The following is a 23,246-nucleotide window of genomic DNA, read 5'->3' as shown; positions in this document are numbered from 1 at the left end:
GGCCATATGTCATTCCCTCTCATTGCCATGTAGTACTCCATCGTGAATATATACCACATCTTCTTGATCCATTCGTCAGGTGACGGACATTTAGGCTCCTTCCATGTTTTGGCTATTGTTGACATTGCTGCTATGAACATTGGGGTACATGTGCTCCTATGCATCAGCATTTCTGTCTCTCTTGGGTAAATCCCCAGCAATGCTGTTGCTGGATGATGGATATGTGAGTTGTTTCCACTTTGTTTGGCAGTTAGGAATAATTCTGCCGTGATTACTCATATACATGTATTTGTGTGGACATATGTTTTTAGTTACCTTGGGTATATATCAGGAGTGGAATTTCCGTATCATATGGTAACTATGTGTAACATCTTGAGGAACCATCATGCTTTTTTCAAAAGCTCCTGTACCATTTTACACTGATCAGCAATGTAGAAAGGTTCTAATTTCTTAACTTCCTTGCCAATACTTATTATTGTCTTTGATTTATCAACCCTAGTACGTATGAAGTGGCAACTCATTGTAGTCTTCAAGGTTTTTTATGTAATGTCATTGACCACTTAAAAGCTTTCTTGTGTTTTTTAACTGCAGATTTCATTTGTATATCCTGTGAGCTAAATACAACTTAGGTGAGAATGAGGTGTTCAAATGTACTGTTTTTAAGACACTTCTTACTTAGCATTAATCATACGTTTATTACATGTTTTATATTTGTTTTGAACACTGGTGACTATATTTGGTGTAGTGCTCCTCAGACTTAATTCTGCAGTAAGAGTTTGGGCAGCTTGATAAATGCATATACCAGGGCCCTACCTCAGAAATTCCGATTCAGTAGATACAGGATGGGGTCTGGGAAGACACAAAATCATTCCAGTGCAAGTAGTTCAAAGATCATTACAGTTTGATAAAAAAGTTACATCAACAAAGTCAGCTGTATATTTTCAGTATGTGCCAACATTTGTGATTTTGTTGTTTTATAACTTATCTGAATTGTTGAATTATGTAGAAAAGTTATTTGTTAGTGATGCTCCACTTGTTTTATAGTGGACAGTAGTCCTGATGAGGCTCTGGTACATCTTCTTGCTGGTTTGGAAAATGATGGATATCAGGCGGGAAGAAATAGGATACCATCACAGTGTCATTTCTTTGGAAACACTAAAAATTCCCAAAATAGTGATGATGAAGAAAATGAACCACAGATTGAAAAAGAGGAAATGGAGCTTAGTTTGGTGATGTCTCAGAGATGGGACAGCAATATTGAAGAACCTTGTGCCAAAAAGAGGTAACTTTTCAGTTATTTCCATTACTTTAATAATTTCCTATTATCACTATCACTGTTTTTCAGTTAGAAATTACTATTTACTATTATAATGTTAAATACTTTACAAACTAATAGTCTTCTTTTAAATCCCTTTAAAGTTGTGCTTTTGTTTTTCATGTGGCATAAGCTTTATATTCTAAGCAAAATAAAATTTTGCTACTTTTAAAAAGATTAAACCTAAGTTTTTTTTGCCAGTTTTATTGAGAAATAATTGTCTTATCACTGTGTGAGTTTCAGTTGTACAGCATAATGGTTTGACTTACATATATTGTAAAATGATGACTAGAATAAGTTTAGTTAATATCCATCATCTCATATAGTTATAGTAAAAAGAAATGGGGGAGGAGGGAAAAAATGTTTCTTCCTCTAATGAGAACTCTCAGGGTTCACTCTAACAACTTTCCTTTTCATCATCCAGGAGTGGTAACTATAGTCACCATGTTGTACTTAGCTTATAGCTGTGTAAGTTTGTTCCTTTGGACCACCTTCCTCCAGTTCCGGTTCACCCCATAAACCTAAGTTCTAGAAATCGTCTGTTTATGCATGTGTGCATAATAAATGGAGCAAAGTAGGAGGCCTCCTTGTCTACGAATTTGGGGGAAAAGAATACTGAAAGTAAAACTGTATGGGTTTGAGCAACAATTATAGAGTCGGTATAAAAATAAGAAATAGCTTTTAGGTGTGAATAGACTGAGGAAGTAAATATTAAAAATAAATAAAAGAGCCTCAGAAACAGACACTGATATTCTGGTTCATTTCTCAAGCTAAATGAATAAGATCGTTTTCCACATCAGTCTCTTATGAGCCCGATTGGTTTAAGTTGTATCTCTGTATGTAGAAAGAAATTAAGCCTCCAAGACTGAAACACTGGGTATGCCTCTCCTTTAAAGTTATATAGACAGTACTAAAGCCTCTAAACTCTTTTGTTTGAGATTTTTACCCCCAGAGCCCTTATTGAATGGTGAAAGATGCATCCATAAATACTAAATATACATGTAAGGTTTTCTCTAGTTTCTCAAACTACTTAAAAATAAAATTTCTGGGTGTATATCAGAACCCTTTCTTATATATTTTCACACTGTGGTCCTACAAAGGATTCCATTCTCATGAGTAGAAAATTTAAAATCTGCAAAATATTATTTTATACTTTTCCTAGCTTCATGTGTTCAGTTCCCTTTGCTATGACAGTTATAAATCATTCAGAGACTCAGTCTTCAACCTTTAAAGACTAATGCTACCTGGTCCAGACAGAATCAGTGTTTTATTTCCTGATAGATTTGACCCTCCATAGTGTCATAAAATGTCTTTTGCCAATACTTCCTAATCTGTTAAAAAAAAAAAAAAAGTTTGTGGAATTTGAGATATAAACAGATGAACATAAGGGAAGGGAAGGAAAAATAATATAAAAACAGAACGAGACAAATCACAAGAGACTCTTAAATACAGAGAACAGACTGGAGATTGCTTGAGGGGTTTTGGGTGGGGGGATGGGCTAAATGAGTGGAGGGCATTAAGGAGGACACTTGTTGGGTTGAGCACTGGGTGTTCTATTGTAAGTGATGAATCACTAAATTTTATTCCTAAAATCATTACTACACTAAATGTTAACAAACTTGGATTTAAATTAAAAATAAAGTAAAAGTGAAAATGGAAAGTGAGATAAAAGACATAAAACTTTTTGTAGCTCATCTGTATGTTGTTTTTTTCAATTTTTTTTAACATAAACTTGATAACTCTTTCCATGAACTATCCTATTGGGAAATGCCTCAACCACATCAACCAATAAAAATAGCTTTGTTCTTATTTCTGTAATAATAAATTCCTTTCCTCCCCACCCCACTGACTTCTGCAAGTTTATAATTTCAGTATTTTATTTGACTTGCCCTCTTTTATACCCCTGTTTATTGTTTAGTCATGTCAGTCAACTCTTGTCTCCATAGGCTTTGTGCTGTCCATCTACCCCTCTCCTTCCCAAGGTAATACCCTAATTTAGGTTTTCATTTATCTGGAATACTATGATTCACTTTTTAACTGGCCTTCTCCTTGCTTCCAGACCTACTCCTTTATAGTAGGGGCAATAATTATGATTATTAAACAAACATTTTATGGGCACTTGGAAAGTAGAGTATATCAGGACCCTTCGTGAGTTCAAGTCATGCTCTGTGGTTTTTATATCCTTTTTAAATATGGTTAGTTAAGAGAAAGTTATAATCATATTGAGTCTTAATTTCAATAGACATTTAGTAAAATCTTACATAACATCCTTATAGATAAGGAGAATACATGAATTTGCATTTAAAAACCATCTAAATGCTTAAATGCCAAGTATCATCAATACCAATCATCAATCCCAAGTAGATTGGGTTGAGATTGTCACAAATATTAGAGATTGGTAATTCATTGGATGACAATATAGTTTCAAAAATATCTTGTAACTAAATAGGTGATGCCTAATAGAGAGTCATCTGTTTAGGTTCAGTGAATCAGCTGTATAAATATAGGCTAGATAGGCCTTTAGTTCATTCTGGGCTTAATAATTTCTATGGGAAAGCCATGATTTTACTTAACAGCACAATAAATCTGTAGTGTTATATGGTTATCAAAATAGTGAATTTAATTATTGGCTACCAGCTGTACCTGGAGTAACATTTATTATTCTAACAGATTTCGGATATTATTAATAAAATAATTACAGTGTTTACTTGATGTAGTTAAGTCTTGCTATAATAAATTGGATTGCTTCTTTCATATTTTAACAAAATATTGACTATTTGATATTTCTATTTGATCTTATGGCATTTCACTTTATCTTATTTCCATTTGTTTGTTCATTGTTTTATTTTGGTATTGTTACTTTGATTTTACCTTCAATAGAACATTAACATTTTGTTGACAGTTTCTTAGATTATATCTTGTTTAGCTATTTATACTTTTATACCCATATCAAGTAGATTCACATTCAAATATACAAAATTCTTATAAAGTCACTCTCTACTTGTTACCAGTAATGTTAGCCTGTTTAAAATAATTGTGATAGTTTATCCCCTGATTAATTAATTCTTGCATTTTCATTGACTGGACCAAGTATATGAAAACCACACACGAGTCAACCTTGGGTAAACAAACCCTTCATTTCATAACAGTTAATAAACATTTCATAAATGCATATTAGAGATTGAAAAATAGAAGTATAGTGTCTAGAGTCATTCAATTCTCTTGTATAGTAAATGTTCTATTCTGTTCTGAATACCATATTTTAAGAATCCTGAGAAAGTTAAGGAAAGGGAAAGAAGAGGAAGAAAAGGAAGAATCTGGGACACCACTTTTAAAGAGCAGTGAGGGGGCTGTCTTGGTGGTTCAGTCAGATGAATATCCAACTCTTGATTTCAGCTCAGGTCATGATCTCATATTCATGAGATCAAGCCCTAGTCAGGCTCTGAGATATGTGTAGAGCTTGCTTAGGATTCTCTCACTCTGGGGTGCAGTGGCTCAGTCGGTTAGGTGTCCGGCTTCAGCTCAGGTCATGATCTCACGGTTTGTGGGTTGGAGCCCCACGTTGGACTCTGTGCTGACAGCTAGTTCAGAGCCTGGAGCCTGTTTAAGATTCTGTGTCAACCTCTCTCTCTGACCCTCCCCTGCTCATGTTGTCTCTCTCTCTGTCTCTTAAAAATAAATAAAAAACAGAAAAAAAACATTAAAAAAAAAAAAGGATTCTCTGGCTCTTTCTCTACCCCTCCCCCCCTCTGTCTCTCTATCTTTTGGACTAAATAAACCTTCTTAAAAAATAGCAACAGGGGGCGCCTGGGTGGCTCAGTCGGTTAAGCCTCTGACTTCGGTTCAGGTCAGATCTCACGTTCGTGGGTTCGAGCCCCAGGTCAGGCTCTGTGCTGACAGCTAGCTCAGAGCCTGGAGCCTGCTTCCAGTTCTGGGTCTCCTTCTCTCTCTGCCCCTCCCCCTCTCATGCTCTGTCTCCCTCTGTATCAAGAATAAATAAAACATTAAAAAAATTTAAAAAGAAAATAGCCACAGGAAGAGTAGAGGTTTGGTCTAATTAGAGAGGAATTATGGGACAAATAATAAATGCCTTCACATGTATTAAAGGTTGTCATATGAAAAATAGCATAGATAGGCTATGTATAGTGACACAGGACAAACGCAGGAATAATGTGTGGAAGTTGGAAAGTTTTGTGTAATATAGGAAGAAAATCACTAAAAATTAACAGTGTAAAAGATTACCCTGTGAGACAGCAAGTTCCTTACACTGAGAATATAAAACTGGAGGTTTTCGCATCTATTAAAAATAAGGTTTTTGCAATGAGTAGAAAATTGGACTAGATGACCTCTAATAACTTTCAGCTCCTAAGAGAGTGACTTTAGGACAAATTATGATTTGGTAAAGGCTTAACGGAGAAACTGTTCTATGTATAAATAAGGGACATTTTCAAATTTTTGAGACAAGAGAAAAACTTAGGTATATATAAAAATTAATTTTGCCCATCCAAATTGAAAGGGAAATATCAAGGTAGGACCTAGTGAAAAAAATTTAATCGATGAGATGAAGTCATTCTGAATTTCACAACCCATCTGAATTTCTTAGTAACCCTCTTTATAGCCACTGCTGGGATTGACTCAACAACTTTACCACTTCCTGGACCTTCTCTGATCCCTGTTTTTTTCTCTTTCAACCAGACCTGAGTACCCCCTTGCTTACCTATTTATTTGTTTCTAGTTCATAGTTATAGATTGTATATTTGTTGAGACTTCTTAAAATATGCTGAGATGCCACCTTTTAAATATTACTGGGTTCTCACCCATACCGTTACATGTGTATATTTAAAGATAGGATGAAGGGGAGAATATACAGAAGAACATGATTTAGGGGTACCAGGGTAGCTCAGTTGGTTAAGTATCAGACTTTTTTTTTTTTTTTTTTTTTTTTTTAAAGTATCAGACTCTTGACCTCAGTTCAGATCTTAGGGTTATGAGTTCAAGCCCCGGGCTCTGTGCTGGGTTTGTGAAGCCTCTTTAAAAAAACAGAGAGAACATGATTAGATAAACCAGTGTACTATGGAGCTTGGATACAGAAATGATGTTGTCTTGTAGCTCACATGGAAAGAATTTTAAGTCTGTCTGCAATAACTTTTTATAGAACATGATACTAAAGCAAAATAATTCTGCTTTTCTTTTTAAAGTTAGAATTTTTAGATCTTTTTAGTTTTACTATTATAGCCTCACATAGGCAACTTTTTGAATCTGATGTGTTTTTTTCTATGGTCGTACTCACTAGTGAATCTTAATATTGTCTAGATCACTGTGTAGAAATACCCGTAGAAGCTCAACTGAAGAAGATGATTCATCTTCAGAAGAAGAAATGGAATGGAGTAATAACAGTTTGCTTCTAGCCAATCTTTCTATACCTCAGTTAGATGGAACTGCAGATGAAAATAGTGGTAAGTAAACTAATGCACTGTGAGCGTTTTATTATTTAGAGGCTAAAAATGTATTTGATTTTAAAACTTTAATCACATTTTCTTATAAAATTGGCTAAGTGTGAGGCTCTGACAATACTATTAATGTTTTGTCCTCTAAAATTTTTTCCTTGAGTATGTAGGTATGTGATTCTTTCTCATTTCTAAGAGGTTAACATTTGTAAATCACTGATTTAAAGTTTCATAAACTTTAATCAGTTGATCATGTTAAAATTTAAGTAGCATAAGAAACTGGAAGAAATGTGCTCAGATATTAACTAACGAATTTAAATAAAAACTTGAAAAAAAGAAATAGCTTATTTGAAATGATAATGCAAAGAAGCATATTGTTTAAGGAAAAAATTTCAAGATGACAGTATTTTTCCCTATTCCCCACAGAGGCACTGAATATTAATATAATTTATTTCTAATCAAAGGAATATATGTTTAAAATAATGACTAGTAATCAAGTATGACTAACTCTTGATTATTTAGATTGTTATTATCCTAATAGGAGTGACCTTTTTGGTTGAGACCATTTTAAGCATAGAAAATTTCATGTGATTTCTTTCATGGTGATAGTACAGGAAAAGATTTTATTTTATTTTTTATTGTTTTATTCTTTTGAAGAGAAAGGATAGTTGAATTTTATTGGCAGTTTCCACTTTGTGGTTTTCTTTCTTTTGTGGGGGGGTGGGAAGGATTTTAAAAATTAAAAGCATGGAGGTGAAAGAAATTCTTTTTTTCCCCCATTTCAGACAATCCACTGAACAACGAAAATTCTAGAACTCACTCTTCTGTGATTGCAACGAGCAAGCTATCAGTAAAACCTTCCATCTTTCACAAAGATGCTGCTACATTAGAACCCCCATCTTCTGCTAAGATTACCTTTCAGTGTAAACACACAAGTGCCCTTTCTTCCCATGTTTTAAACAAGGAAGATTTAATTGAAGACCTCCCACAGCCAAACAATATAGAAAAATGTCTAGATCATTCAGTTGCTTCTTTTGCAAATGATAGCACTTACTCTATGAAATACCCTGGATCTTTAAGCAGTTCTGTTCATTCAGAAAGCTCTCATAAAGAAAGTAGTAAAAAAGATATCCCAGGATCTTCCTGTGAAAGTAGTATTTTTGATTATGAAGAAGATATCCCATCTGTTACAAGACAAGTACCAAGTAGAAAGTATACAAACATTAGAAAAATTGATAAGGATGCTTCTTTTATACATATGAATCATCATAGTAGTGAAAGTACATTGGTCAAAAATTCTTTAAACTTTTCTGACCTAAGTCATTCAAAAAATAAATTATCTTCTGAGGGAAATGAAAAAGGGAACAGCACGGCTCTGAGTAGTTTATTCCCTTCATCATTAACTGAAAATTGTGAATTGCTATCATGCTCAGGAGAGAATAGAACTATGGTACATTCTCTTGATAGCATTGCTGATGAAAGTGGGCTAAATAAACTTAAAATTAGATATGAAGAGTTTCAAGAACATAAAACTGAAAAGCCAACCCTCAGCCAGCAAGCAGCACATTATATGTTTTTTCCCAGTGTTGTTCTTTCTAACTGTCTCAGTAGACCACAGAAACTCTCTCCTGTCACATACAAACTACAACCAAGCAGTAAACAGTCCCGATTAAAAATGAATAAAAAGAAGCTTGCAGGTCATCAAGAGACTTCTACCAAAACTAATGAGACTGTATCCACAAAAGATAATTGTATACAAAATAATCCTTGTAATAGTAATCCTGAGAAGGATAATATATTGGCCAGTGATTTAATTAAAGTCACCCGTGGAGCTTTTGAAAATAAAACACCCACAGACAGTTTTATAGACTGTCACTTTGGAGATGGGACCTTAGAAACTGAGCAGTCCTTTGGACTGTATGGAAATAAATATACACTGAGAGCCAAACGCAAGGTAAATTATGAGACTGAAGATAGTGAGTCAAGTTTTGTAACACACAACTCAAAAATTAGCCTACCTCATCCCATGGAAATTGGTGAAAGTTTAGATGGAACTCTCAAATCTCGAAAACGAAGAAAAATGTCTAAAAAGTTACCCCCTGTAATCATAAAGTATATTATTATTAATAGATTTAGAGGGAGAAAAAATATGCTTGTGAAGCTAGGAAAAATAGACTCTAAAGAAAAACAAGTTATATTGACAGAGGAAAAAATGGAACTATATAAAAAGCTAGCACCTTTGAAGGATTTTTGGCCAAAAGTTCCTGACTCCCCTGCAACCAAATATCCCATTTATCCACTAACACCAAAGAAAAGTCACAGAAGAAAATCAAAACATAAGTCTGCAAAGAAAAAAACTGGTAAGCAACAAAGGACAAAGAGTGAAAATGTTAAAAGAACTTTGTCATTCAGGAGAAAACGGTCACACGCTATCCTGTCTCCTCCCTCGCCATCCTACAATGCTGAAACCGAAGACTGTGACTTGAATTATAGTGACGTTATGTCTAAACTAGGTTTTCTTTCTGAGAGAAGCACAAGTCCCATAAATTCTTCTCCCCCTCGCTGCTGGTCTCCCACAGATCCAAGAGCTGAAGAAATGATGGCTGCTGCAGATAAAGAAGCAATGCTTTTTAAGGGTCCTAATGCGTGTAATAACAAGACTCTTAATTCTCGTTTGGAAAAAAATAGTCGAGCAAGAGCGCAGGTTAAAAAATCCAAAACTAAGCTTGTTAACCCTTCTGTAGTTACTAAGAAAAGGAACAAACGAAATCAGACAAATAAACTAGGAGATGATGGAAAAAAGAAACCAAGAGCAAAACAGAAACAAAAAACAAATGAGAAAGGTATGTCAAGAAAGCACATACCAATTAAAGATGAAAAAATTAAATCTCAGCCTGGTGCTGAAGTTAAGTTTGTGCTGAAACACCAGAATGTGTCTGAGACCTCAAATAATTCTGGAGGCTCCCAGCTACTTTTTAAACAGAAAGATGTGTCACTAATGAGCTCTGCTATAGATCATCCCCTTCCTGCTCCCCTGCCCACTGGAATTCATGCACAACAGAATTTATCTGGCTGCTTTTCTTCTTTCTTAGAAAGCAAGAAGCCTGATTTGCAAACATTCCCCAGCTCACGAGAGGATTTGCATTCATCAGTTGTTTGTAGTTCTTTGGGACCTGGAATCTCAAAAATTAATGTTCAAAGGTCTCACAATCAAAGCACTATGTTTACTCTAAAGGAATCAACTTTGATTCAAAAAAATATATTTGATCTTTCCAACCATTTATCTCAGGTAGCACAGAATACACAGATATCTTCGGGTATGATGTCTCCAAAGACACAAGAGAATACAAATACACAAAAAAACTACTTGTCATCCATCGGAAAGTTAAATGAATATCGTAATTCTTTAGACTCAAAGCCAGACCAGGCATATGCCCCTAACTTTCTGCATTGCAAAGACAGTCAGCAGCAGATTGTGTGCATGGCAGAACAGTCAAAGCACAGTGAAACGTGTTCTCCAGGAAATGCAGCTTCACAGGAAAGCCAACTGTCTAATAATTGCTTTGTAACTTCCTTGAGAAGTCCAGTCAAACAAATAGCATGGGAGCAAAAACAAAGGGGCTTTATCTTAGATATGTCAAATTTTAAACCTGAAAGGGTAAAACCAAGATCGTTGTCAGAAGCAATTTCACAAACCAAAGCACTTTCTCAGTGTAAAAGTCGAAATGTGTCAACACCTTCAGCATTTGGTGAAAGCCAATCTGGACTGGCAGTTCTAAAAGAATTGTTACAGAAGAGACAGCAAAAAGCACAAAATGCAAATGTTATGCAAGACCCATTATCTAATAAGCCTCAACCGAACAAAAATATTTCTGGTTCCCTTGAGCAAAACAAAACAATTAAACGGACACGATCTGTAACATCTTCAAGAAAACCTCGAACTCCTAGAAATGCAAAACCTAAAGAAAAAATTCCCAAACTTCTTAAGGTAGACTCTCTCAATTTACAGAACTCTGGCCAGGTGGATAACTCTCTGTCAGATGACAGTCCCATCTTTTTTTCAGATCCAGGTTTTGAGAGTTGTTATTCACTTGAAGATAGCTTGTCTCCTGAACATAATTATAATTTTGATATTAATACAATAGGTCAAACTGGATTTTGTAGCTTTTATTCTGGAAGTCAGTTCGTCCCAGCTGATCAGAATTTGCCACAGAAGTTCCTAAGTGATGCAGCTCAGGATCTTTTCCCAGGACAAACTATAGAAAAAAGTGAGTTTTTAAGTCATGATAAACAGAAGTGTGATGAAGACAAAAAACATCATGCGTCAGACTCAAACTCGTGGATTAGATCTGGTACTCTAAGTCCTGAACTATTTGAGAAGTCGTCCATAGATAGCAATGAGAATCATCGCCACAACCAGTGGAAAAGTAGCTTTCATCCGCTAACAACTCGCTCTAATTCAATAATGGATTCTTTCTGTGTCCAGCAGACAGAGGACTGTCTAAGTGAAAAATCCAGATTGAATAGGAGTTCAGTAAGCAAAGAAGTGTTTCTTAGCCTCTCACAGCCAGGCGCTTCAGACTGGATTCAAGGTCATACCAGAAAAGAAATGCAACAGTCTCTTGACTCAATCAATACCTCTTTTACTACAATACTGTCCTCCCCTGATGGTGAACTTGTGGATGCAGCCTCTGAAGATTTAGAATTATATGTTTCAAGAAACAATGATATATTGACACCAACTCCTGATAGTTCACCAAGGTCTACCAGCTCTCCCTCACAATCTAAAAATGGCAGCTTCACCCCTCGAACTGCTCACATTCTGAAACCGCTTATGTCCCCCCCAAGTAGGGAAGAAATTATGGCAACTTTGTTGGATCATGACCTTTCAGAAACGATTTACCAGGAACCATTTTGCAGCAATCCTTCTGATGTACCAGAAAGGCCCAGGTAATCAGAATTATTTTTTTTTCCTTTTGAGAAACATTGGTACCTGACTGTTAATTTTCTGGCTGTAATACTGTATATACAAGTAAATCATTGTAAAAGCTATACATAATTATGGACTTTTGAGAAAATTCACAAACTAGCTGGCTGATTGCCCCTTGAGAACTTTAAGTTGATGAGTATTGGTCTTATATCTGTTAACATTGTGTCAGCATTAAGAGGCATACTGTGACATGATACCAGATTAAGAAGGATATCATAATACCTTAAAAGTATACTTATCATTTTAAAAATGGTATTTATTTCTAAAAAGTGTAAACTTTTATAATTTTTATAAGAACTTTATTTTTTTTAAGTGTTGGAAAATGAGCATATGTATGTTTTAAGTACTTTTATGATATATCTCTAAATGAGGCTTATTTTACGTTGTTTGTATTATATATCACTTTCTTTCATGTTGCCAACATCTTCAATCATATTGTTACTACTGTTAGTTTGTATAGTTATTAGGGGTGCAAGATCAACTTCAGTTCCCCTGATCTCTTCTTTTCTAAGAGAATCTCTTCAGAGAAGCAGTAGACAGATACACACACACACACACACACACACACACACACACAGAGACATAGACACAGAGCCAACTAGCAAAGTGCAAAGGAATCAGTATTGATTTATTTGATGTTCTACTTGCATCATCAAGGTAGAATATAACTGATAGGGGCTAAGGTGCAGAATATGACTTAATCCATGTCATTTAAGTGTTGATTTTTGGTCTTGCCCCTCTGTGTCTTTGATTCCATTTGCCTAACCAGTTGCAAGGAGAGGCAGTTCTTTTCAGCCATTCAGTCAGAAGCAGTGGAGGTTGGGTAGGACTACAGAGGCCCACTTGGTTTTTGGTCTAAATGATGGGAAAGATAGAAAGAGTTCACTGAGGCAAGAAGCCACACCACGTGTGTACACTGATCTTCAGCAGCATCATGTTTCAGACCCTAGTAAAAAAGATACAGTGAATGCCAGACTTCTACCCTGCAGATCAGCAATAACTTCTGCAGGAGTCCATTTAAGAAAGGGTTGATAAAAAGTGATCAGAAATATAGAGTAGAAGTTTCCTTTAAAAACTTGAAGCGGAAGACAGAAAATTTCCTTTCCACCCTTCCTAATACACAGTTTTAGTTTTGTTTTGCTTAGTACCCACATGTGGTCTTTTAACACGAATGGGACTCTTTCTCTTTATTTCACTGCCAGAATGTAGGAATGTCTGTTTCTTACACATTAGTTTCCATTATATGGGGGGCTTTGGCTTTACAGGTGGTAAACATGGTATATTTTTACTTGAACTATTTTTTCTGCCTCAGCCTTACACATCTAGTTTTTAGTTCCCTGTTAACTTACCATGGGTTAGTCATTAACTCTGTGTTGCTGTTACTTGTCCAGATTTGAGACTTGTGCTGCAGCTGAAATAAAAGGATGATAGTCATCATTTCTTTAAAAATTTTTTTAATGTTTTTATTTATTTTTGAGAGAGAGAGAGAGAGACAGCATGAGCAGGGGAGGGGCAGAGAGAGAGGGAGACACAGAATCTGAAGCAGGCTCCAGGCTCTGCGCTAGCCGTCAGCACAGAGCCTGACGCGGGACTCGAACCCATGAACTGTGAGATCATGACCTGAGCCAAAGCCGGACGCTTAACCCACTGAGCCACCCAGGCGCCCCAATAGTCATCATTTTTGAAAAAACATTTTTATTAAGTTTATTTGTTTTGAGAGAGAGGAAGGGAGGTGCTTCTCCACATTGTCAGCGCAGAGCCAGTTGCAGGGCTCAAAAGTCAAACTGCGAGATCATGACCTGAAACTGAAATCAAAAGTCAGATGTTTAACCAACTGAGCCACCCAGATGCCCCTAAAAAACAATATTTTATTATAAAAGTCTTCACTGTAGTAAATTTAGGAGGTATAAAAGCATAAAAATCACAGTTTCTCTACCTAGTGATGACCATTTTTAATATTTTAATTTTTTTAGTTTCTTTCAATGTATAGTTTTTATTTTGTTTTATGAAATTAATCTTACTATAGTCATAGTATTACACACAACTTTTTTCACTTAATATTATAAACATTTTCTGAATTTATGAGTTTCAGGAAACACTTTAATGGCTACAGATTGAGCCTATCATATGTATATATTGGACAGAAACTTTGTTCCTTGTTCTGATATGATAGATAATTATGTGATTGTTTTCTCCATAAAGCATTTTTTGTATTTTGAGGGTTTTCCATATAGCTTTATAAGTAGGATTACTGTTATATGTAAATGATGAATGACTAAATTCTACTCCTGAAACCAGTACTACACTGGTTATGTTAACTACTTGAATTTAAATTAAAAGAAGAAGCAGGATTACTAAAAACTTTAAGGCTTTGAACATATATTATGACATGCAATTATGCTGCTGACAATATTCAGGAGAGCTGAATTTACCACACTTCATCAATTTGGTTTTTTTTTTTTTTTTTTTTTTTTTACTTAATTATGCTTTCTATACCATTAGTATTAGAGTTGGGCATGGCACATAATATGTACTAATTTTCTTCAGTAGCAATAATTTTACTTCTAATTTTTCATATAGCTGGGAGGTGGGTGGAGGAAAGGTGCTAGATTTTGGTTACAGAGTTAATTAATAAGGGCCAAAGTCTTGACATGTAAAGAGGAAAAAGGACTGTGGTAATCCTGCAGCTCCAAATTAGAAAACATGAATCCAGTTCATTGAGTTTTATGTAGAGAATGACTAGGATGTTTGGAAAATCATGCTGGAGAAGTGATTGAAAAAACTAAGAACTGACTTCATGTCCATGAAAGAGATACCATAAGGAAGAAAAAGTTGACTTCTCTTGCTTCCGAAGACAAATAGTACCAATGGATATATATTCGAGAAAGAGAGAGGTTTACCTTGGTACTTACAACTTTTGGAAAACTAAGCCAGGCTTCTATTTAATAGTGGTTCCCCACATACACAAACATTATCAGCATTTACGCTATGCATTCTGTGGATTCTGCCAACTCAGAGTTCTGATGTAGAGTTAAACCTGGCCATGTAGAGGGGAGAAAGAATTATAGCAATTTACCTCAGTTGTGTGTGATCTTTTTAATGTTTGAGGGGATTTGGGGGGGGATGTACAAAGATATATTTGAATTGACTGGTTTTGCTAAACTCTTGTAGATAACACAAAATGTCTAGAGAGGTTATAGATAAAATCCAGGGACATAGTCTCTAATGATAAATTCTTACATTGTTTTTATTCATATGTGGTAACAGTGGGAAGTTATTTAGGCTAAGTAGAGGAAAGGAATATCTCCTTGAAGGAAACAAGGCTTCATGGGGCACTTAAAACAAAAAGTACTTTCTTTTCCTGATATTGATGGACTTTAGTCATATACTGCAAATTAATTTAGTCACACACCTGTGAAGAAAAACATATTAAGACCAAAAGAGAGTATACCTGTGTAAAATATGTAGGGGGAAGGTGTAGAAAGGGAAGACACGGACATTTTTAAGAATCCAAAGAGACTTAAAAAAAATCTCCAGGATAGGTAGCTAAATATTTTGGTAATTGCTCTTGGAGATGAAACAGTTCTAAAATATGTTATTTGTAGGGAGATTGGTGGACGTCTTCTCATGGTTGAAACTCGACTTCCAAATGACCTGGCTGAGTTTGAGGGAGACTTTTCCTTGGAAGGACTTCGTCTGTGGAAAACAGCATTCTCAGCAATGACTCAGAATCCAAGACCAGGGTCACCCCTTCGCAATGGCCAGGCAGTGGTCAATAAAGGATCAAGTAATAGCTATAAAATGGTTGAAGATAAAAAAATTGTGATTATGCCTTGCAAATGTGCCCCAAGTCGACAACTGGTTCAAGCGTGGCTTCAAGCCAAAGAAGAATATGAACGTTCCAAGAAACTGTCTAAAACTGAGCCAACTGGAGTTGTAAAATCTGCTGAGAACTTCAGCTCTTCGGTTAACCCAGATGACAGACCTGTAGTGCCTCCAAAAAGGAGTACAACTCCACATATACTCCCCACTACAGCACATACCAAGGAAGATGTTGATAATTCTCGGATTGCTTTACAAGCGCTAACCACAGGATATAGTCGAACTATAAATGAAAGTCAGACGCAGCCACGAGTTGCTTCTGCAAATGATCCTGAAAAAGGTGAAGATGATGATGATGACTATTATGTTAGTTATAGTTCCCCTGATTCTCCAGTAATTCCACCTTGGCAACAAGCAACATCCCCAGATTCTAAAACATTAGATGGAGATGAGAGACCCACATCACCGGTAGAGGAACTACATTCCCTAACTATTGAGAACTTCTTAAAACCAGTAAAAGATGTTATACAGAAAAGCCCCTGCAGTGAGCCTTTGGAGCCTCTAGTGATCTCTCCAATTAACGTTAGGACAAGAACCGGAATATGTGAATCACTTTGCCTTCATAGTACACCAATTATACAGAGAAAACTTCTGGAAAGGCTTCCTGAAGCAAGTAGCCTGAACCCTTTGTCAACAGGTAAGGTTACAAAGAAAAGGAAGACTTCATAATTCTTCAAAGATTAGAAATGAAGTGAAAACATTAGACTATATAATGAAAATCAGAGCTTTATAAATGCAATTTTCATTCTAATGAGAAGTTATTATAATTTCTTATAAAGTCATCAATCATCACATGGAAACTTAATTTTTTATCTTTCTGCTGTGAAATCTACTTATATATGCTTCCATCCTTTCTTCTTCTGGGTAGAATATAGGAGGACTCTCAGAAGCCTTTTTTCTCAACTTGATTTTTCCCACTGGCTTTAATATATACACAAGTCTCTTTCACCCTTTAAGATGTAAGAAAGACCAAAAACCTGCCTTCACCTTACATCTGTAGCTTCTGCTCTTTTTTCCTCTTCTTCAAAGCCAAATTTCTTAAAAGATTTCTATAATTTGACAACTTCATTCCTTTTGCCTTCATTTTTCAGCCCACTCAACACTGGGTTCTATCTCTATCATGCCACCAGTATGGCTCTTGTAAAGATTTTCAGTTAAGTTTCATGTAGCTAAAGCCAGTGTGTATTTTTTGGTTTTCCTGTCACATGACAGCCATTGTCCTGTCAACCATACCTTACTTCTTGGAGCCTCTTCTCCCCTTGACTTTTCTCCTACTCCTCTGTTTCTGCCTCCTTGATTTCCTTTGAAGCTTTACTCTATAGTCTCCCTAAAAGAGTGAATTCCTGCCCACAGGATTACTACAGATAACTCACAAATTTAAATTTCCAGTTCAGAACTCTCTTAACTGCAAGAACACTCTAGTTGTCAATTTGGGATTTCTACTTGAATGCTCAAAGGTACCTCAAGGTCAATATTTTTAAAACCCAATTCATGATCTACAGCATACACTCATTACCAATTACCCAGTGTACTCATAAACAAACGTACATGCCTACACTTGGAAGCCCATATGGTCCTTTTTGGGTTTTCCCTCAATAAATAGTGTTACCATCTCTTTGTCACTGAGTTACACAAGTCAGAAACATGCAGAAACAAATTCGTAACACCTATCTGATTCCCTCACTGCCCATTCTGTGGTTCCTAGTCCACTACCAAATTCTGTCACATTTTTGTTCCCTAAATTACCCAGAGCTCTTCACTGTTGCCTTTACCTTTGCCACCACAACCTTAGACCAACCTGTCATTGTCTCTCAGCTGAATGTCTATTCTGTCCTTCTTACCCATAGTAACTTCCACTTCTTTTGCTTGATAATCAGGGGAAATCCTCATTCTGTTCCTAGTTAATTACTACTCTTTCTCCTGATTTTTAGCACAAAAAAGCCTTCCTAATCTCCCTGACTTGTAAAAATTCCCAATTATATTCACCTTTGTTGTACTTACGCCAGTTATAGTTTTATTTTTCTGTATGTTTTTGATGAATATCTGATTCTCATTCTAGACCCTGTGATGGATGAAACTATCTTTTCTTCCTTTTTAGAAGTTCTTGATAATTAAGTAAAATAAATGAATTTAAGTGATTGCCTATGATATGACTGAAGTATAAAACTCAATAATTAAAATAGAATTTTTTTAAGTGCAAAATTTTAAAGTTATTTTGGTGGGGATCAGAGATTTGAATTAGTTTTATTTTTAAATTATGAAGTTTTAGGGAAGAAGTAATAAGACTAGTCACAGCTGGTACTCAGGAGTTTAGAACAACATTTTTTTTTAAAGCAGGCAGTTTTGATATACGTGTTAAATATGACATTTCTTTCTACAGAACCAAAAACCCAGAAATTGAGTCATAAGAAAGGAAGTAATACTGATGCTCTTAGAAGAGTACTCTTAACACAAGCAAAGGTAACTATGCTAAATGTATTTAATGTTCAGTGGAAGATCCATTCTTATCTTAGATTTCAGTTAGATAATTGATAACTTTGTGTCTCATTTTTAAAAATTTTATTATATTTTTGCATCATTTAATTTACATATCTTTGAGACAACAAGAAATTGCCTAATTTTTTTAGTTTATTTTTTGTTGTTGGGATCTAAAAGATTCTTATATGTAAATACAAATATTACAGAGAAAGTGAATATGATAGCCAAAATGTGGATTATGAGGATACAAATACATTAACTGATTACTGGCAAAATCAGAACAATCCAATGACAGCAGAGCTCAAGTAAGTGATTTTTTGATCCCACCAAAAATATATCCTTTTTCTTGGTTTATTACTTTTTTCTCAAATATAACATTGATTTTTTTCAGTTCATTTTACTAAGTGACAAAGGAAAGCAACATTATTTACTACTAAAACTCTGAAAAATCATAAATATCTTTATTCAAATACTAAAAATGTGGTAATATCTAGAAATATATGGTTAAGTAAAAAAAAAGTAACATTAGACATGTATCCTTAAAAATGACAGAAATTTCTTCCATATTGGCTACATTTCATTAATATTAACCACATTAAATATATTTCAGCATTTCTATTTTAAGATGATAAATACTTTTTTTAAACTTTCATTTTTAAATAGTGTTGAATTACAAGCTATTTATATTAAAAAAATAAGTGCAGATGTGTTGTGAACCTAAATCAACACTTGGAAATGGTTAATGGATTTGGAAATCAGAATATTAAAAAAAATAGATTCTATTTTTTTCTAAACCCTTCAAGATTATTTGTTTTTATTCATCTTTCAGACACTTGCTACATTAGAGTAAAATACAAGCCCAGAATTTCAAATCTTTTATAAACTTCAGCCAAACTAGTTGCAAATATATTGCCTGCTTGTTTGCCACACTTCCAAACATTTGATCAAGATAAATGTCCATGTGGTATAAATGTCAACTCTCCAACAAGACTATTAGTTTCATTGTTTGGGGTTTGTAAATTCAAAGATCAACATATGGTTTGCTTACAGATTGTATCAGATGTTTCTACATATATCCAGTTCTGATATCTTGAATTCCTAGCATGAAAAGAATATTAATAAAATACTTCATTTCTTCTTGGGCCTAAAGAGGTAATACTAGTTTATCATGTATTATTTTACCAAACACATAAAGCAGATTAGGTAGGAATAAGTGATCCAAAAAAATTAAAAAAAAAAAAAAGATTGTTCATTTATCTTTTTCTGGCTATGTGTGTGTTTTTTCTTTAATAGAATCAATTTGCAGCAGTAAATACCCCAAAGAAAGAAACGTCTCAGATTGATGGACCATCTTTAAACAATTCTTATGGTTTCAAAGTCAGCGTACAAAACTTACAGGAAGCAAAAGCTTTACACGAGGTAAAACTGCAACAGTAAGGACTTATCCACCATTTAACTTTCATGTTTTATTTGATGGAACAAGTATGGAAATTTCTTACTGTGGGAAGAATACATTGAATTCTGTTCCTGTTAATCTTCATTTTGTTATTATTTATATATATAATTAGGGAAACTATTTAGGTTATTGAGACTGCTTTGTAGTTTCACAATTTTCACAAATCTTATAGCTGAAATTCAATTTATACAAGCTAAAATTGGAAAAGCTTTTATAACTATTAGAAAATCTCTGTTAATCTGGGATTGTTATATTAGGGTGTTATATTCTAAATGAGATATTTACTGTATTTTCTGTTTGGTTCAGTGGATTAGTGCTTGCTAATTCATGTGCTACAGTTCATTTGGTTCACATAATCTCTGTATAACCCAGTTCCCTTCACAGTTATAGACCATATGCCAAAGAGTAGGAAGCTATCTTGTAAAAATGTACGTTAGTCACAGGATGGAGTAGAACATATATGTGAATGGATCATTGTAAATTTATCTGTATTAAAGAAAACACAACTCAGAACACCTGACTGGCAGTAATGGAAATTAGAGTATATTTTCGTTATTTACATCTGTGCTGGCCACCACTACAAATGTGCCTATTGAGAATTTAAAATTTGCCTTATTCATCTAGGAAGTGAATTCTACATTTTATTTAAATAATTTAGATATAAAAACTGATAATTGACTATTAGAAAACTTTTAAGTATGTTTGGAACAACTTAGGTATCTAAAACTACTTTTTCAACTGTAAATTTTATGATATCTCAATACAGGTCAAGTATTTCCATGCAAAAGTTTAGCATCCACATTGAAATGTGCTATAAAGGTAAAAATGTGCACTGTTTTTGAAGACTTAACAGGAAGAAGGAATGTAAAATATTCATTAGTAATTTATATTACACATGTTGAAAGGATATTTTAGATGTATTAAATAAAAAATACTTTTAACCTATTTTTACTTTTTTAAATGTAACTACTAGAAAATTTAAAATTATATGTGACTTTCATGATACCTATTTTTTGTTTTTTTTAAGTTTCTTTATTTTGAGAGAGAGAGAATGCACACGAGAGAGAGCAGGGCAGGGGCAGAGAGAGGGGGAGAGAGAATCCCAAGCAGACACAGGGCTGGATCTCACAAACTGTGAGATCATGTCCTGGTTGAGATCAAGAGTCATACGCTTCACCAATGAGCCACCCAAGCACCCCCATGGTATTTCCTTTGAACATTGTTTTAGGTCTTTGCCCTCTTTAGACCATAGAATTCGATTTTTGTGTGCGTGTGTTTTAGTTCTCAAGTCAATTCTGTCTTAAACTGTTCTAAGGATTAGATGAGCATAAACTAGGATTAGATGAGCATAAACTAAGAGAAATACTCGAATATTGTCCTCATTTTTACCCTAAATTTGAAATAAGATTTGTACTTTTTTAGAAGTAGATTGGAACATAGTTTAATTCCCTAATTGTACATTTTTCCATTCAACAGCATTCATGTAATTCCTGGATTATACCTACTTGGCTCTGTACTATTCCCTATAGCCAAGATAAACTAAGTAATGAATTTAGGAATACATGTCTTACGAAGGATACACCCAAAATTAGAAAAATAAAATACCAGGATAAAAAAAATATTTTGTTAAAGCAAATTTAATAGACCTTAGCAAAGACTTCTTACATTTTATTATCCTTTATTTATTTGAAAAACTTAATTTTTTTCTTACGCTCTTACTGTATTTCTGTATAACCCCATCTCAGAATTGTGGGCCCTCTTGAAGCTAGAGGAGGACTGACAGGTTGCTCACAGCTTCTTCCCTAAGAAGGCCTCACGGCATACTCCAGACAGCCACCTGGTGGCCAAATAGGAAAGGAGCCAAAAGAAAAATCTGCACTGTGTATGCTGTCCTTTTTCTAGGAAAGTGTGCCCATAGCTTTTTTTCTTCCATGTCTCATCATGCTGTACTAACTTCTCTCTCGTCTGCATATAAATACTTAGGGCAGAAGAGACAGGTTATAATCCTTATCCCCCTTGGTCCCCTACGTCTTTCTTAGTCGTACTCCGTAAATCTCTCCCCTCTCTCTTCATTTCATATATTTGCTTAAAAAGAAAGTGCCCCTAAGATCACCAGTGCATTTTATATCAAGGAGTAGAAAGGCAAATTTTGAATGTGAAGTTTGGCCTATTAAATAAATAAATCAACCTCCACAAATCTTTTGACCTGAAATTGTCTTTGGTCTTCTCCAGTCTTTCCACATGTTCATCCTTTTCTAATTAAACTTGTTTTGTTTTGTTTGAGGTAGAGGTTTTCCAGTTACATTTTTTAACTTACTAAGTTAATATGTGCTTTGTATTAAAAAAAAAATATATATATATAAACTTAAAGAGCATACATTTAAAAGTAGAAGTTCTTTTCCTGAGCTCCCCATTTTATTGGTGAGATTTTTAAATAATATTCTAAAGTTCATTTTTATTTATTTTGAAAGAGTTATAGAGCAAGCGGGGGAGGGACAAAGGGAAAGGAAGAGAGAGAATCCCAAGTAGACTCTGAGTTCTCAGCACATAGCCCAACAAGGGGCTTGAACCCACAAACCGTAAAGATCATGACCTGAACTGAAATCAAGAGTCAGACACTCAACCAATTGAGCCACCCAGGTATCCCTATAATACAGCTATAACAAAACAATCTAACCAGGGCTGGGGTGGCTTAGTTGGTTAAGTGTCTGACTCTTGATTTCAGCTAAGGTCATGATCTCACAGTTTGTGGATTCAAGCCTGACATCAGGCTGTGCGCTGACAGCTTGAAGTCTGCTTGGAATTCTCTTTGTCCCTCTCACATTCACACACATGTGCAGGTGCATACACATACACACACACACACCCTCTCTCTCGCAAAAATAAACTTAAAGAAATGGCAGTGTATAAAGAAAGTGGATATTTGTTTTATTATTCCTTATGCTTTATAATATGTATAATTAATGTTCTTTATAGTTTAAAAAGTACTTAACTACAAGTTTACTAATGAATGCATGCAACATTACATGTATATAGAAAAAAAAACAAACAGCAACTAGGACAAAAAGATTTGCAATGAAAATTAAGCTTCCCTTCCACATCAGACCAAGCAGTCTCCTTCCCCAAAGGCAATATAAGCAGTTCTGTGTTTTTATGTCTCTTTGCAGAAATTTTCTATGCATGTGCTTTAACATATTTTACATACCTATACACATGCTACACTCACTAGTTCCACTTCTCAGTGTATTATGGTGATCTTTCCATACTAGGACATTCCGATCTGGCTCATTCTTAAAAATTTTAAAGGTTAAAGAGTGTTCCATTATATGTAGCCTTTATGTGACATCACATAACTTATATAACCAGTGCTCAACTGATAGACATTTATTTAGTCTTTTATAACTTCTAAAAGACTGGAAATATCATAATTTTTAATGCACATCCTCATACATAAATTTTGGCTACATGTATGATTATATCTGCAGGATATATTCTCAGGAATAGAATTGCTAGATCAAAGGATATGTCTGTTTTTAATTTTGATAGATATTTCTAAATTATACTCCAAAGAGGTTTACTAAATTCTACTCCCATCACTAGGGGGAGCCTTGTATTAATTACATTTCTTCAACAGCTGGCATGCAAAATAAATACAAAACACAAATCCTTCTTTAAATT

The 23,246-nt window shown here is 34.7% G+C and overlaps 1 protein-coding gene and 1 long non-coding RNA gene across 9 annotated transcripts in view; one reads left to right on the top strand and one right to left on the bottom strand.

Moving 5' to 3' along the window:
• The window catches only part of REV3L (REV3 like, DNA directed polymerase zeta catalytic subunit), a 178,179-nt gene that overhangs the window by 83,612 nt on the left and 71,321 nt on the right, over positions 1–23,246 (top strand). For all 7 annotated transcript variants that reach the window (XM_029945421.1, XM_029945422.1, XM_029945420.1 and 4 more), the window contains 6 exons: positions 1,045–1,282; positions 6,629–6,771; positions 7,548–11,712; positions 15,358–16,271; positions 18,015–18,094; positions 19,406–19,531. In XM_029945421.1, the coding sequence (XP_029801281.1) occupies positions 1,045–1,282; positions 6,629–6,771; positions 7,548–11,712; positions 15,358–16,271; positions 18,015–18,094; positions 19,406–19,531 (5,666 nt within the window). The remainder of the gene's footprint in view (positions 1–1,044; positions 1,283–6,628; positions 6,772–7,547; positions 11,713–15,357; positions 16,272–18,014; positions 18,095–19,405; positions 19,532–23,246) is intronic.
• Positions 12,392–15,948, bottom strand: LOC115296945. 2 transcript variants are annotated; one of them, XR_003911160.1, is made up of 3 exons: positions 15,796–15,948; positions 13,102–13,163; positions 12,392–12,698 (listed from the first exon to the last, which is right to left on the bottom strand). It is a non-coding gene; the product is annotated as an uncharacterized LOC115296945 (long non-coding RNA). The 2 variants fall into 2 exon arrangements; XR_003911159.1 differs by having other exon boundaries at positions 12,392–12,607.

The sequence above is a fragment of the Suricata suricatta genome, chromosome 7 (assembly GCF_006229205.1).
Source record: "Suricata suricatta isolate VVHF042 chromosome 7, meerkat_22Aug2017_6uvM2_HiC, whole genome shotgun sequence".
NCBI lineage: Eukaryota > Metazoa > Chordata > Mammalia > Carnivora > Herpestidae > Suricata > Suricata suricatta.
Note: the sequence above shows the minus strand (reverse complement) of the source record. Positions and strands in the feature narration are given on the sequence as shown.